Source organism: Doryrhamphus excisus, chromosome 3 (assembly GCF_030265055.1).
Source record: "Doryrhamphus excisus isolate RoL2022-K1 chromosome 3, RoL_Dexc_1.0, whole genome shotgun sequence".
In the NCBI taxonomy this organism is placed as follows: domain Eukaryota; kingdom Metazoa; phylum Chordata; class Actinopteri; order Syngnathiformes; family Syngnathidae; genus Doryrhamphus; species Doryrhamphus excisus.
Window position 1 is genome coordinate 21,956,857 of NC_080468.1, and position 13,399 is coordinate 21,970,255.

The 13,399-nt window shown below is 43.6% G+C and overlaps 1 protein-coding gene across 9 annotated transcripts in view; it reads right to left on the reverse strand.

The window, feature by feature from the left end:
* The window catches only part of dachb (dachshund b), a 55,859-nt gene that overhangs the window by 37,238 nt on the left and 5,222 nt on the right, over positions 1 to 13,399 (reverse strand). For 3 of the 9 annotated variants that reach the window (XM_058066428.1, XM_058066426.1, XM_058066425.1), the window contains 2 exons: positions 3,856 to 3,928; positions 2,922 to 3,745 (listed from right to left, as the gene is read on the reverse strand). In XM_058066428.1, the coding sequence (XP_057922411.1) occupies positions 2,922 to 3,499 (578 nt within the window). In that variant the 5' untranslated portion in view covers positions 3,500 to 3,745; positions 3,856 to 3,928. Of the gene's footprint in view, positions 1 to 2,921; positions 3,746 to 3,855; positions 3,929 to 12,075; positions 12,256 to 13,399 lie in introns of those variants that run through there. The other 6 variants (XM_058066431.1, XM_058066422.1, XM_058066429.1 and 3 more) reach the window with 5 other exon arrangements.

The following is a 13,399-nucleotide window of genomic DNA, read 5'->3' on the forward strand; positions in this document are numbered from 1 at the left end:
GCGGCCATCCGATATATGCGAGGGAAATTTAATGGAAATGCATTGGAACAGGACTGGAGATTTTGTCCGAAATAGGCGAAATCCGTTATAAAAAATCCGATATATGCAATGAATTTTTATTGGAAATGCATTACAGAAAAATCGGTTCTTTTTTATCTGTCCGTTGTGAGCGAATTTCCGATATATCCGAGTCCGATATATAAGAGGTTTACTGTATAACCTTTTCCATACTAATAGATCATCAATTCATCTCTAAAATTATGTTTTAACAGGGGGGGGGGATGCAGGTTTGATAATAAAAAAGACTGCATTCTGTGCTCAGTTGTGTTGTCATTTAGTAAAATGTGAATGTGTTTGATGATCTGAAACATTTAAGTGTAACAAACATGTAAACAAATGAATCAGGAAGATGGCAAAGCCTTTTTCACAGCACTGTAGCAGCGTAGTGTCTTCGCCTTTGTGAAATATTATACACATGCACGCAGACACACATGCACAGTGACCTGTCGCTCCCCTCTAGCCGTTTTTTTACAGGCCATGCCCAATTGTTGGAAGCACAATGCTGAGCAGCAACATCCCCTCCCTCACATGTCTCATCCTCGATGTGTTGGTGTTGGTTTGACCCTAAATTTCACCTCATAGAAGACAACACTATGCTTAAGTGTCCAACAGCCTCAATGTGAACATTTAGTTCCTGAAAGTGTGTCCCTGTGGCAGTCAGGCACACACTTACATAAAAAGAGCAACAGAGAGAGAGAGAAAGAGAGAGAGAGAGGATCAGTTTTCCTTGGTGGCGGAGGATCGTATTTCTTTCTTTGATCTTCACCTCTCTCTCCATGATCCCTCGCTCTCCTGTCTCATCCACAGCACAGTCAAAGAGAGAGAGAGAGAGTCAGTCTCCCACTATGTATGAAAATACAGTAGATGTTTGGTTTTATATTGTACTTCCATGCACCCAGAGAACAATGACTTTTGCATGAAACAAACATGGCGAAGACGGTATTAATATACCGCAGGGTGTGGCGGAACGCCATCGTCACGGTTTGGTTTTAAGGTCATGTTTTGGTTCATTTTGGGTACTGGAAGGGAACAAGTACATGGACAACTTTTTTCCTCAAATTATTAAAATTAAAATATATTTTGTTATTTAAAACTATGACTTTCTCGGTACACTTATTGTAGAATATATATATCTTAATATAGCAACTTTCACCTTGTAATTGCAATAATTTCTGGAATAATTTTCCTTATAAAATGTTTTTTCCCCTTTGAAATACAACTTTTTTCTTATAAAATGGTGACTTTCATCTTGTAAAATTGAAGTCATTTTTCCCTAATAATATTACAAATGTTTTCTTCATAAAATGTTCACTTTTTCATGAGACTTTAAACCACCAAAATGGGAACTGCGCCCAAAAGGACGTTGCCAGTCGACCATGTAGCTCAGGGGTGAATAAACTTTTCCAAATAAAGGATGTGGGGGTACATTTGATGCAAAACATCAAATGTATCATCAACTTATGGGGAAAACAAAAAACATCTTAGCTTCATGTTACTGTTGACAAAGCAAATTTGTGTAATATCTAATAATCATTGCATTTTTACAATGGACCGAGGGCCAATAAAAATTGACTGTGGGCCAATAGTAACCCCAGCAGGTGTACTGACAACAACCCCGATGGAGCGCTATAACACCAGCCACAAGAGGGCAGCTGTGCTGCAAAAACTCTGATTGAAGACACAGGGGTGATAAACATACAAAGAAAGATTAACCCATGTGACAACTGATAGCTCCTTTACTGCTGGACTCACACACACACACACACACACACACACATCTCAGCCACAAGGCAAAATGTGTGTGTGTATGTGTGAATGGATAGTGAGTGACAGGAGGAGGGGGTTGCTGATGTCAAAGTGTTATTCTGGGCTCTTCTTATCGTGACAGGCTGTTAAAGCACATGTACACAATACACACACACACACACACACACACTTATCCTGAAGATGGGGATCTTAATGTCTGCAGTGGGGCAGTTGTTTTGGTGTCGCCCCCCCCCTCACACACACACACACACACACACACACATGTGTACTCACTTTGAACTCCTTTCATGTGTTTGGTGTTTTTCATTCTTTGACATGGAGCATTAGGTTGTTTTAATCGCACGCACACACACACACACACACACACACACACACACAGACTGAGGCTAAAGGTCACATGCACATTCATTTTTACATGCATGTATTTTACTTCAAAGCACAAAAAAAAGGTTCTTCCTGTTTCAAGCACTAAATGAGAGCCTCGTTCGCTTTATCTGACAACACTGATCTCAACGCTGCTCCCACTAAAGTTCGCCAGACAACTTTGTTAGACAACAAGTTTGAATTGTGTCTACCAGGACATGAAAGATGAAGATAAAACTAATTCCAAAGAGTTCCTAAGGGTGCACCTATGCAGGTGGTCCTCCTGGCTGTGTGCGTGCACGTACATGCACGCTGAGAAGACAAGCCCAGTGAGAGTTCAGCTTTTTTTTTAAAACTTTTTCCTTTCTTGTCCCAGCATCTAACTTCAAGAGCGTGGGGATGGGGGGGGGGGGGGGGGGGCATTAGAGGAATGCCAATATGATGGGACAGAGGAGTGTGTGTGTGTGTGTGTGTGATCAACAACAATGGCTCTCCAGCAGTGTTTTTGCATGAGCATTCGCATGATTCATTATTACCTCTGACATGGACTGCTGTGTGTTGGGGGACGTTTGGGGAGTGGGGGGGTGTACTTGATGGGCCAAAGATGGAAGTTAGTAAGAATTAACAAAGGCAAATTTCACGTCGTGTAGTTTTAAGCAGCGGTCGGTGAGACGACAAAGCGTGCTAAAATCGCAAGATGGACGTTGGAGGTGAACTTTGGAGTCACTGACCTGGCGCTGGTGCAGTCCTGGTAGAGGGTCTCGAAGTCCTTCCTGGAGATGAGCTTGCATCGGTTGACGCCGGGCTGGATGGCGCCGAGTCCCCGCAGCACGCGCACCTGCTCCACGGTGCAAACCACCGGCGTGATGTCGAGCCTCTTGAGTTTGGTGTAGACGGTGTGCAAGCCGCCCACCAGGTGCTTGAGGAAGAGGTCGAACACCTGCGGCAGGCAGATGAGCTCCTCCTGGCCGTGCACGCTGAAGCTGGCCACCTTGACGCCGTGAACCTCCACCAGCTTGCACTCGCCGGACGAGCTCTGAGTCAATGCGGGCGCTCCGGGGGTCAGCGATCCCAGCGCGGACACCAGAGGGGCGGCGGCGCCGTTGCCCAAGCCGACCAGCGCGCCTCCCGGCGCGGGCAAGAAGCCGCCGAGCATGGCGCCGCTGAGCCGCGGGGACAGCGAGTGGGGGTTACCGTGAGCTGGGCTGGAGGTCGCGCTGGCCTCCGCAGGAGCCGAGCGGTACAACGTGGCCGGAGCGGGGGCGCCCGAGCCTGCCGGGAGGAGTGAGGGGGAGCCAGGCAGCGACATGAAGGGATGGACGCTCTTCCGCGCGCACTTTGCTACGGTGCGAAAAGGCTTTTATGTCCACTTCTTAGCGCCTTCTCCTTCACTCCACGATGTCGTCCTCCTTACAGTCCACTGTCGACCCCACAGAGTCCACTCTCCTCTCTGTGCGTAAAATCCACTTGAACACACTCCAGGTCTGTCCGAGTCCGGGCCCCGCCCCCGACATTGGGCGAGACCAATCAGAGAAGAGTGTGTCTCGGCTGGCTGCTGTGATTGGTCATTTAAAGACAGAGGGTTGGACTTTTGACCTAAAAGCTTCACTTTTAGCAACTTCATGCTTCAAAAGTTTGAATTTGAACATTCAGGACTTTTTCTACCTGTTTATTTCACTGGTGTACAAGGCCCACTGCACACTGGTGGCCGCTGGAGTCGCTCTGACCTTTGATCCTGCTGAAGGTTAAGAAAGAAAGCAAAGTTTAGGAGGCAGTGGAAGACAGAGATTAAAAGAAGCAATTACACGTCAATGGGATTGTGCCGTGTGGATTACAGACTGCCTGCTTTTTGTAATCCTGTGTAATCCCATTACACTGAGACGCTCGCTCAATGAAACCAGGACTAAGAGTGACTGCACCACCTCACAGAGGGGATGCTGAGAGGGTCTCGTTTGTCCCTCAGGACCACCGACAACAAAGACCCGTAGCAAGACACGAGAGGACAAAAAGTAGAAAAGTCATAAAAATAACTCTTCAACCAAAAGCTGAGACCTTTTTTAAAAAGGCGTCAACCATTCAAATCTTCATTTTGTTAATATTAACACACACACACAGCTGTCACTAGAGGCCATCAAGATTTATTTAGCTTTTATTTAAACAAGCTTCAAGTCAAACCATCCATCTTGCTCTCACACAGCCTCCAGCCTTCATTAACGTGTGTGATCATCCTCAGCACCCGCAGCCATGACGCTGATGTCATTTTAATAATCATCTAACCACAACAACCTGCTCTAACTGTAATCTATTACTTTCAACTCACAACAACGACAAAGCAGAGTGTACGAAAACTAATAATTGCCGTCTCAGTCGGCACACTTCTCTACTTACACTTAGTCTTGTCAATGCAATTCAACACTTTATTGTCATTGTGATAATGAATAACAACAAAATGGTATTACAGTATCATACACTGCAAAGTAATGATAAAACAAAGCGCGTCAAGTGGTGCAATCCTATCCAATAAAACCCATAAATACCCTAAAAGAGAAAGACATCCAATGATACAGCAGCCAGAGCAGAATGTTGCACCGAAGACGGTCAAAGTGAAGAGTGTGCTGTGATGGGACGCTAGTCGACATCTGAACTGTCAAAATTCACACACTGAGAAACTAAGTGTACACTCGATACCACGGGTGGGTTTGGTAGTTAGATGTAATCTATATCTTGTACATCAACACAAATGACACACAAAGTAACTTGCAAAGTTAATATCTACGCACAAGACCCATGCAAAAAAAAACTAAACATATATTCCTGCCACAAGGTATGCTGGGTCGCCGTTTTGCTTGATTGCAAAATATGTCGAGGAGGTTATCAAAGATGTAAACAAGTAGGAATTAATATACTCTTGATATCCAATGTTTTATTGTTTATACAGTAAACCTCAGATATATCGGATTCAATTGTTCCCACTGGTTTTGTCCGATATAAGGGAAATCCGTTATATGCGTATACCGGAAATTGTCCGTTTTACGCATATATCGGATTTATATCCGGTATATGCGTAAATCGGATTTTATCCGTTATAAAAAGGCACTTCCTTGACTATGTTTCCAATGTACCTGGATGCGCAGGCAACGCTGCAAACGCTGCAAATGACGTCATATAGCGGCCTGTCACGATTCGGCGAATCGGAGCGCCACGATGCGGCCATCCGATATATGCGAGGGAAATTTAATGGAAATGAATTGGAACGGGACTGGAGATTTTGTCCAAAATAGGCGAAATCTGTTATAAAAAATCCGATATATGCAATGAATTTTTATTGGAAATGCATTACAGAAAAATCGGTTCTTTTTTATCTGTCCGTTGTGAGCGAATTTCCGATATATCCGAGTCCGATATATCCGAGGTTTACTGTAGTTCATATTATTGTCGCCGGACTACCCGGAAATAATAGCATTATAGCAACCCCAAAGTGAAGTAAGAGAAGTACTTAAGTATATGTTAGCATCATTTACAACATCTGTATAAATAAGTCCATTCATTTCAAAAGAGACTCCTTAGGAACCTTTCCGACATTTGCAAACAAACTTCCATCATCACCAAATCGTTCATTTGATGTACGAGGACAACACGACTGCCATCACGCTCCTCCTGACGGTTCCATCTCTTCCGTCCTCCACCTCTCCTTCTCGCTTTGCCCTTCATCCTCCTCCTCTTCATCAGCCGCTACATAAAAGCTGCTCATCCAGAAAGAAGACACTTGGAGGAGGAGCGACGTATGGATGGAATGATTAAGGAATGGAGGATCCCAAAAAATCTCCCGCTTGAGCTCCGAGGTCCTGCTCAGTTTAAGTGTGCAAACTTCTTGTACTATTAATAATTCCTGCATCGCTAACAAATGAGCCACATGAAGCCAGAAAGCGAAGCGCATGCTAGTGATTAGGCTAGCAGGCGGCTAACGTTAGCGCCAGTGTTCTTATGCACCACAGTGGGTCACCACAAAGGCGCTTAAAAGGATGTTTGAACACATTTATTTCATTATTCACATCTAATCAGTGCCATCCATCACTGACAGCCCCCTAGTGGCAGCCGGCTGTCACCACGCCCCGCTGAGCTAGCTTTGGGTCGCACGGGTCCAACTAGCATGCAAAATCAATAGTCACCGGGGAAGGACGAACGAGGGGAAGGATGTTGTATTGCGAAGTCACATGCCATTTGGTGACCAATCAGGAAGCTGCGATGTCTAGCTCCACTTCTTCTGGGTCCAACATATTTTGGTAGACCTCCTTAACGAGGCTTCATTAAAGTTAATCTGGAAGGTCTTTGTTTGAAGAGTCCTAACACCAGTAAATACCCTTCGTCACCCTCCCAGGTGCGGCCGCCATCTCCAGTTGAGGCTCAGCGAGGAAGCGGCACGACAAGCGTGGAAGACGTCCGCAAATTAGACTTGGAAAACTTTTATTGATCTGAGCGCCAGATGGAATTAAGACACCGAGAGAGGACGCTTTGAAGAGAAGTTTCAGTGTCGCTATCATAAGCCGCTATAATCCATCATATCTGCCAATCAAATTAGCATGTGTACACATGGTGTCACACGCACGCTCTGAGGCCAAAGCGGTAGTGCTAGCTTAATTAGCGTTCTAATTAATAAGCCAGCAGACGTGTTAAATCATATTCATTCCAACATTGATGAAGCAATAAAAGACTTTCGACGAGATATCACTCCAGCACACAACCATCGCCCTTTCAATCTATGTATTAATTAACGTGCACGTGAACGTGCGTGTCATCAAGGCCCGCCAGCTGCGATAAGGCAAGCGGGGGAAGGGGGTATCAACATGGATGCCATTGAGGGAAAACAGAGAGAGAGCGCGGGGGTTCCTCCTTAGCAGATAACGTTGGCCTCGTTGGCTTCACAAACTTTTTTTGGGGCAGCTTAAAAGCGGCCCCAGTGGCATCTCGGCAAAACGATGGCGTACTCGGAGCCTCGCTGTGAGTTATTGGCCATGTCCACCTGGCAAGGTCGTACCGGGACCCCGCGAGGCCCCCGCCAAGGTGAGCTCAATAAAACACTGGAAGGTGAAACCTGCCGCAGGTGACGCCGTAAAGCTTCCCTTATCGCCCGACGGCCCTGCCCCGTGCTTCTGTTGCCATAACGACCAGGATGGAAGGCTGGTGGTGGTGGTGGTGGGGGGGGGGGGGGGGTGTAATTCTCCACCTTTATCACCCCCCCCAACCCCAACACAGACGTGAGGAGCGGGTATAACTAAAATAACATCTGGTCGCATCACACAAAATTATTCAATAATTTATTCATCTGTTCCTGCTGCAACTATACGCGGTCCCGCCTCTGTTACGGCTCAAAAGAAGGACTAGCCGCGACTAACTGGAGGACACCACTGAGAAGTGACGCAATGTGCACACAAAGACACACAACAGCGCAGGGTGATGAAGGGTGAAGAGATGAGAAGATCAATCATGAGCTGTCAACACTAACTAATAGAGTACACAGCGACGTATTCTCACACATACACACTTTAATTGCTTTTAGGGTCAAAAGAAACACAATCAGGCGCCGTAACATGACAACAATGACAAGTCATCTCCATGCAGACAAAGACTTGCTTGGCCCGACAAAAAACCCTCATTCGGTGACGTGACAACTGATATAGGAAACATCACACATGCAGGATTTTATTATGTAAAAAAAAAAATTAATAAAGGTTATAAGTTAATTTGTATTTGATCCCTTACCGACCTGCAAACATTCTCATCCCCATAGACCGTTCCATGTCCATGAAGACCACAAATGAGTACTGTCTCTTTAAGAAAAGTACACCCATCTCAACTTGTGGATAAAACAGACACCTGTCACACAAACAGTCTATTACATTTCAACTGATATGGACTAGGGCGGCACGGTGGTCGAGTGGTTAGACCTCACAACTAGGAGACCAGGGTTCAATTCCACCCTCGGCCATCTCTGTGTGGAGTTTGCATGGTTTCCTCCCACATTCCAAAAACATGCTAGGTTAATTGGCCACTCCAAATTGTCCATAGTGAGTGTGAATGGTTGTTTGTCTATAAGTGCCCTGTGATTGGCTGGCCACCAGTCTCCCCCGCCTCTCGCCCAAAGACAGCTGGGATAGGCTCCAGCACCCCTGCGACCCTTGTGAGGAAAAGCGGTAGAAAAAGAATGAATGAAATGGACTACAAGACCATTAGCAAAGCAGTAGTTAGCCTCCTACACAGCATCACATAGTGGTCAAAAGAGGAACTGCATCACCTCAAGCAACGTCTCAATTGAAATCCTGATGCAATATCATAAAACATAATGTTGTGTTTTGTGGCACCACATTGTTGTCCATGTGTGTGTGTGTATATATGTGTGTGTGTGAAGTGAAAGAGAGAAATCACATTAAAAGCAGAGAAGATATTGACTCTTAAACAGGAAACGACATCAGCACTCCTCTGACCTGCTGGAGGATCCATTACGGCCGTGTGTGTGTGTGTGTGTGTGTGTGTGTCTGTATGTGTGTTGACCTTTCTCAGTGTTAGCCAGTCTGAGCCATCACAGGAGGTATTAATGCACTAATCACATTAAACAGAGAATCATTAATCATCTCCGCTCAGCGCTGTCACCACCACGCAACGCCTAATCAACTCTATTGTTTACACACACACACACAGGCTGGCATTAGCTTGGCACGCACGCACACACATAGATGGGTTTTGCAGGAAAGAGTATCTCCAAGTGTCCCATTTTCTTCAGTTAGCATGTTGCTAAACTGCTTTTTTATTTCTACCCGATACTGTCGTTTTAAATCACATGTTCAACCTCTCCAGCTTTCTCATCCCGTCACCCTTCAACTTTCATCCTCTTCACTCTGTGGGCCCCGCTGACTCAGCAAAGGCGTCATTAACAAGCACGCTAAAAGGCAAAGATGTGCGCACACACACTTTGCATCTTTAATGATCAACCCCCCCCCCCCCCACACACACACACACAGCTGAAAGTGGCACAGTGCTGAACGAAGCTAAAAACACCCCAAAGTTCAACTGAACGGCGACTCGCAGTGGTCGCAGTGCACTCGGATTGAAAGCAAAAGTAAACGTTCATTAGACGCATTAGTTCCATGTTCTCGTTCCAGTACCATGCCGGAACCTCAAAACACACAAAACATGTTTTACTTACGGCCAACCATTCACAAACAAACTCAGTGTGGTTTGCAAATACGAAACATGATGCACAAACTAATGCATTTTGTTTTGCAAATAAGAAACGTAGCCATCACATAAATACATACTGCTTCACAACCAAACACATTATTCAATTCCAAAAAATATACTTTGTATGTTGATGGACTGTCTTGGCTGAGACGTCTCTGCAACATTGCATAGAAGTTGGGATCTGTACCTCTGGATTGGCAGATCGGTGGCCCCCTTTTTCAAGAAGGGTGACCAAGAGGGTGTGTTCCACCTACAAGGGGGATCACACCCCTGGCCTCCCTGGGAAAGTGTATTTCAGAGTACAAGTGTAAGTCGAACCTCGACTACAGGAGGTATAGTCGTGGTCGCGGAACACTAGACCAGCTCTACACCCTTGCAAGGGTACTGGCGGGTACACAGGAGTTTGTTCATCCAGTGTGCTTTGTGGACTTGGAAAAGGCATTTGACCACGTCCAGGATACCTTTGTCACCCATTTTGTTCCTAATTTTCATGAACAGAATTTATAGACACACCAAGACTTGGAAGGAGTCCAGTTTGGGGTCTGAGGATCTGGTATCTGCTATTTGTAGATGATTTGGTCCTGGTGGCTTCATTCAGATGTGACCTTCAACGTTTACTGAGGCAGTTCACAGCTGAGTGTGAAGCTTCTGGGATGAGACCCAGCAACTCCAAATCCGAGGCCATGGTTATCATTTGAAAAAGGGTGGATTGCACACCTGAGGTTCTGCCCCAGGTGGAGGAGTTCAAGTATCTCAGGGTCTTGTTCACAAGTGAGGGAAGGCGGGAGCATGAGGTCAACAGGCGAATCAGCGCTCTCAAATTACAGGTCAATCTATGTTACAACTGTCAACCTTATGGTCATGAGCTTTGGGTCGTGTCCGAAAGAACCAGATCGCTGATACAAGAGGTGGAAACGAGATCAATGAACCGGGAGGGGCTCAGTATAGAGCTGCCGCTGCTTCACATCGAGTTCGGATGCCTCCTGAACACCTCCTTGGTGAGGTGTTCGGGCATGCCCAGCCAAGAGCCAGTGCAGAGGTAGGACACGATGGAGGGATTATGTCTCACAACTGGTCTGGGAAAGCCTTGGTGTCCTCCCAGTTGTACCGGAAGAGGTGGCTAGAGACCAGGAAAGAAATGAAGAAATGGAATAGAAGGATGGATGGATTTTGATTTTGATGCATTTCATCTGAGCAAAGCATTTCACTGGTGCCGAAATGCTGTCTCTGTCCACCAGAGGAAGCCAGAGAAGCCCAGCGGGAGGCTGACGTCATTGCAGTCTGCAGTCACCAATGAATGTGTTGTTCAGTCATTCAGTGTTCAAAGTTTAAGAAAAAAGTAGCAGCTTATACACAGGAAATCACTGATTTTTACACAATCTATTCATGTGTTCATACAGAAGCGTGCCACACAATGAGCTAGCATAATATCAAAAAATATATAACCAAACAGTGAGTGTGCAGCGATGGAGCTTAACCAGCCTGAATAGTCGCCATCTTGGCTACATAGCAAAAGAAGAACTGGGTAAATATTGCAATCACCATATCCGGTAAGTGTACATTGATGGTCTCCGTTTTCCGATGTTCCATGTTGTTCTAAGTACACAGTGTACATAGTATACATATCGAAGAGTACTGATGTAAGTATTTCAAACACATGCACGCACACAACACAATGGCGAGGAGTCGGAACCGTAAAGCAAACTCAAGAGTACAAAGTAGAAAAGAGCATGTAAAAAAAAGATGATTAATCCTTCAATAAAGACATGTAGTCAATCCTCTTAATACATACACACATCCATAAAGTCATTAAATGAGCGAAACATGAAGACTTAAACGACACATATTTAACATCATCTCACTTGACCTCTAATTGAGATTCTTGTGAGGGGGAGGGACTTTATAGGACCCTCTGGGGGGACACATAAAACGTACGTTTCTTCGTAGCGATGCGTGACATTGTCGTGCGGTCCGAGTTGAGCATGAGGCCGTAAAATCTGCAATTTTTCCACCGTCAATGACTATGAATTAGCAAAGCTTAAACAATATGAGTGCTTGAACTCAATGCAGATTTTGATGGAAATTTATGCTTGAAAGGCGCTAATAAGCTTAACGTGTCTCACTCTAAAATCCTCTTTGGTGTCCTTTATGTGGATACAGAAATCCTTGGCCGTGTCTCAATTTATACACTTCTTTCAGTATTCTGTACTTTAGTAAGTGTACTGTTTACTCAACAATTAAAAAATAATTTGTTGTGACTTTTACCCGCTTGCGTACCTACTTTAAAGAAGCGTTTGTTAGTTCCTTCCCCTCCGCTACATAGCTAAGACAATGATTGAGGGTAGTACTGTTTTGTATTGTCAGTTCACCATCTGAAGTACCACAAAATGCAGTTCACTGTCAGTACCTGGATGTAAAAACTGCACTAAAAACAGTCAAAATTGTGAGTAATGTATTTGGGACAGCAAAATACTACCCAAATTTGCAAACTAGGTACAAAATATACATAGTGTACTAACGGAAGTATTCCATTTAAGGCACAACACACTGCCCGTTTTGAGTCCAACATCCGGGTACTGACTGTTACCGTATTTCTCAGTATGAACGCACTCAAAATAGTATCCTTAAGTGTGGAAGTGCATTGCTCACACATTAAAATACTCCTCTTCTTGTCGCACCTGTTCGACAAAGCTCCCTTGAGTCCACAATGGTTGCTGCAGTTACACACAAACTCCTTTTTTTTCTCACCAGCTGATAGAATTGTTGTCGTCAACGTTCCCAAATCACAATCAGACCTCCATTATCTGCCATAAGCAAAATCGGAAACTCTTTTTCTGGCGTTTTGTAAACATTTCCTGTGCGTGTGTGTCTCAAGCTAGTCTTTACCGCCATCTGGTGGTGAAGATGATAATGGCACAGATGTCAAATAAAGGCAGCAAGCAGGAACATGATACATACTGTATAATAGCTTCCTGCATTAACAGATTATTGCATTAAAAAGGTAATGTATTCTATTTTTAAATTTGTAATTTTTTTTTTACTATAATAAGCGAAGCAGTAGTCCTGAACAACGTTCCAGAAACCCACAAGCAAACACACAAAGACAACGCGCTTTGCTGGAGGCTACAGTAGACTTTTGCACTACTAGCCTACTTTACTAGAAGCTGGGTCACTTCTCTAAAAGCGTCCAACCACCGTGAAATTTATATTATTCCAACAAAAGACACTTGTATATAGAGTAGAGTACGTATGCTGAATGAAAACACAAACTCACAATGTGGGACAAATGTGAGTGGAATACTCAACTATTATAACAGGACTGTAAATTATTAAAGTAATTATTATTACCGTAAATATTTTTATAATACAGAGTGTACCGAAAGTTTGGACTTAAAAAAATATAGAAAAATGTTTAATGAATAATAAATTAGTCTGTAAATAATGCACGAAATGAATATTTTTTAAATATGTATTAAATTGCAAATAAATTATATTATATGTAATAATATAAATACAAATCTATCAAAATGAATACAGGAAAAATAGTTATTATTACCGTAAATATTTTTATAATACAGAGTGTACCGAAAGTTTGGACATAAAAAAATATTGAAAAATGTTTAATGAATAATAAATTAGTCTGTAAATAATGCATGAAATGAATATTTTTTTAAATATGTATTAAATTGCAAATAAATTATATTATATGTAATAATATAAATACAAATCTTTCAAAATGAATACAGGAAAAATAGTTATTAACATAGTCTTATGCATGTATATTCTATATTGAATGAAATAAATAACATTTCATATCAGTTTCTCCAGAAAAAAAACAGAAATAAAAACTGTACTCTCATAAATAAAAAGAGGCCACATTATTATTCCTGATAATAAAAAGGGGAATGCATAAAAGTTGAGCTATTCTTGAGTGCATGTAGAACCACATTACACACACAAGGATGAAGAGGAG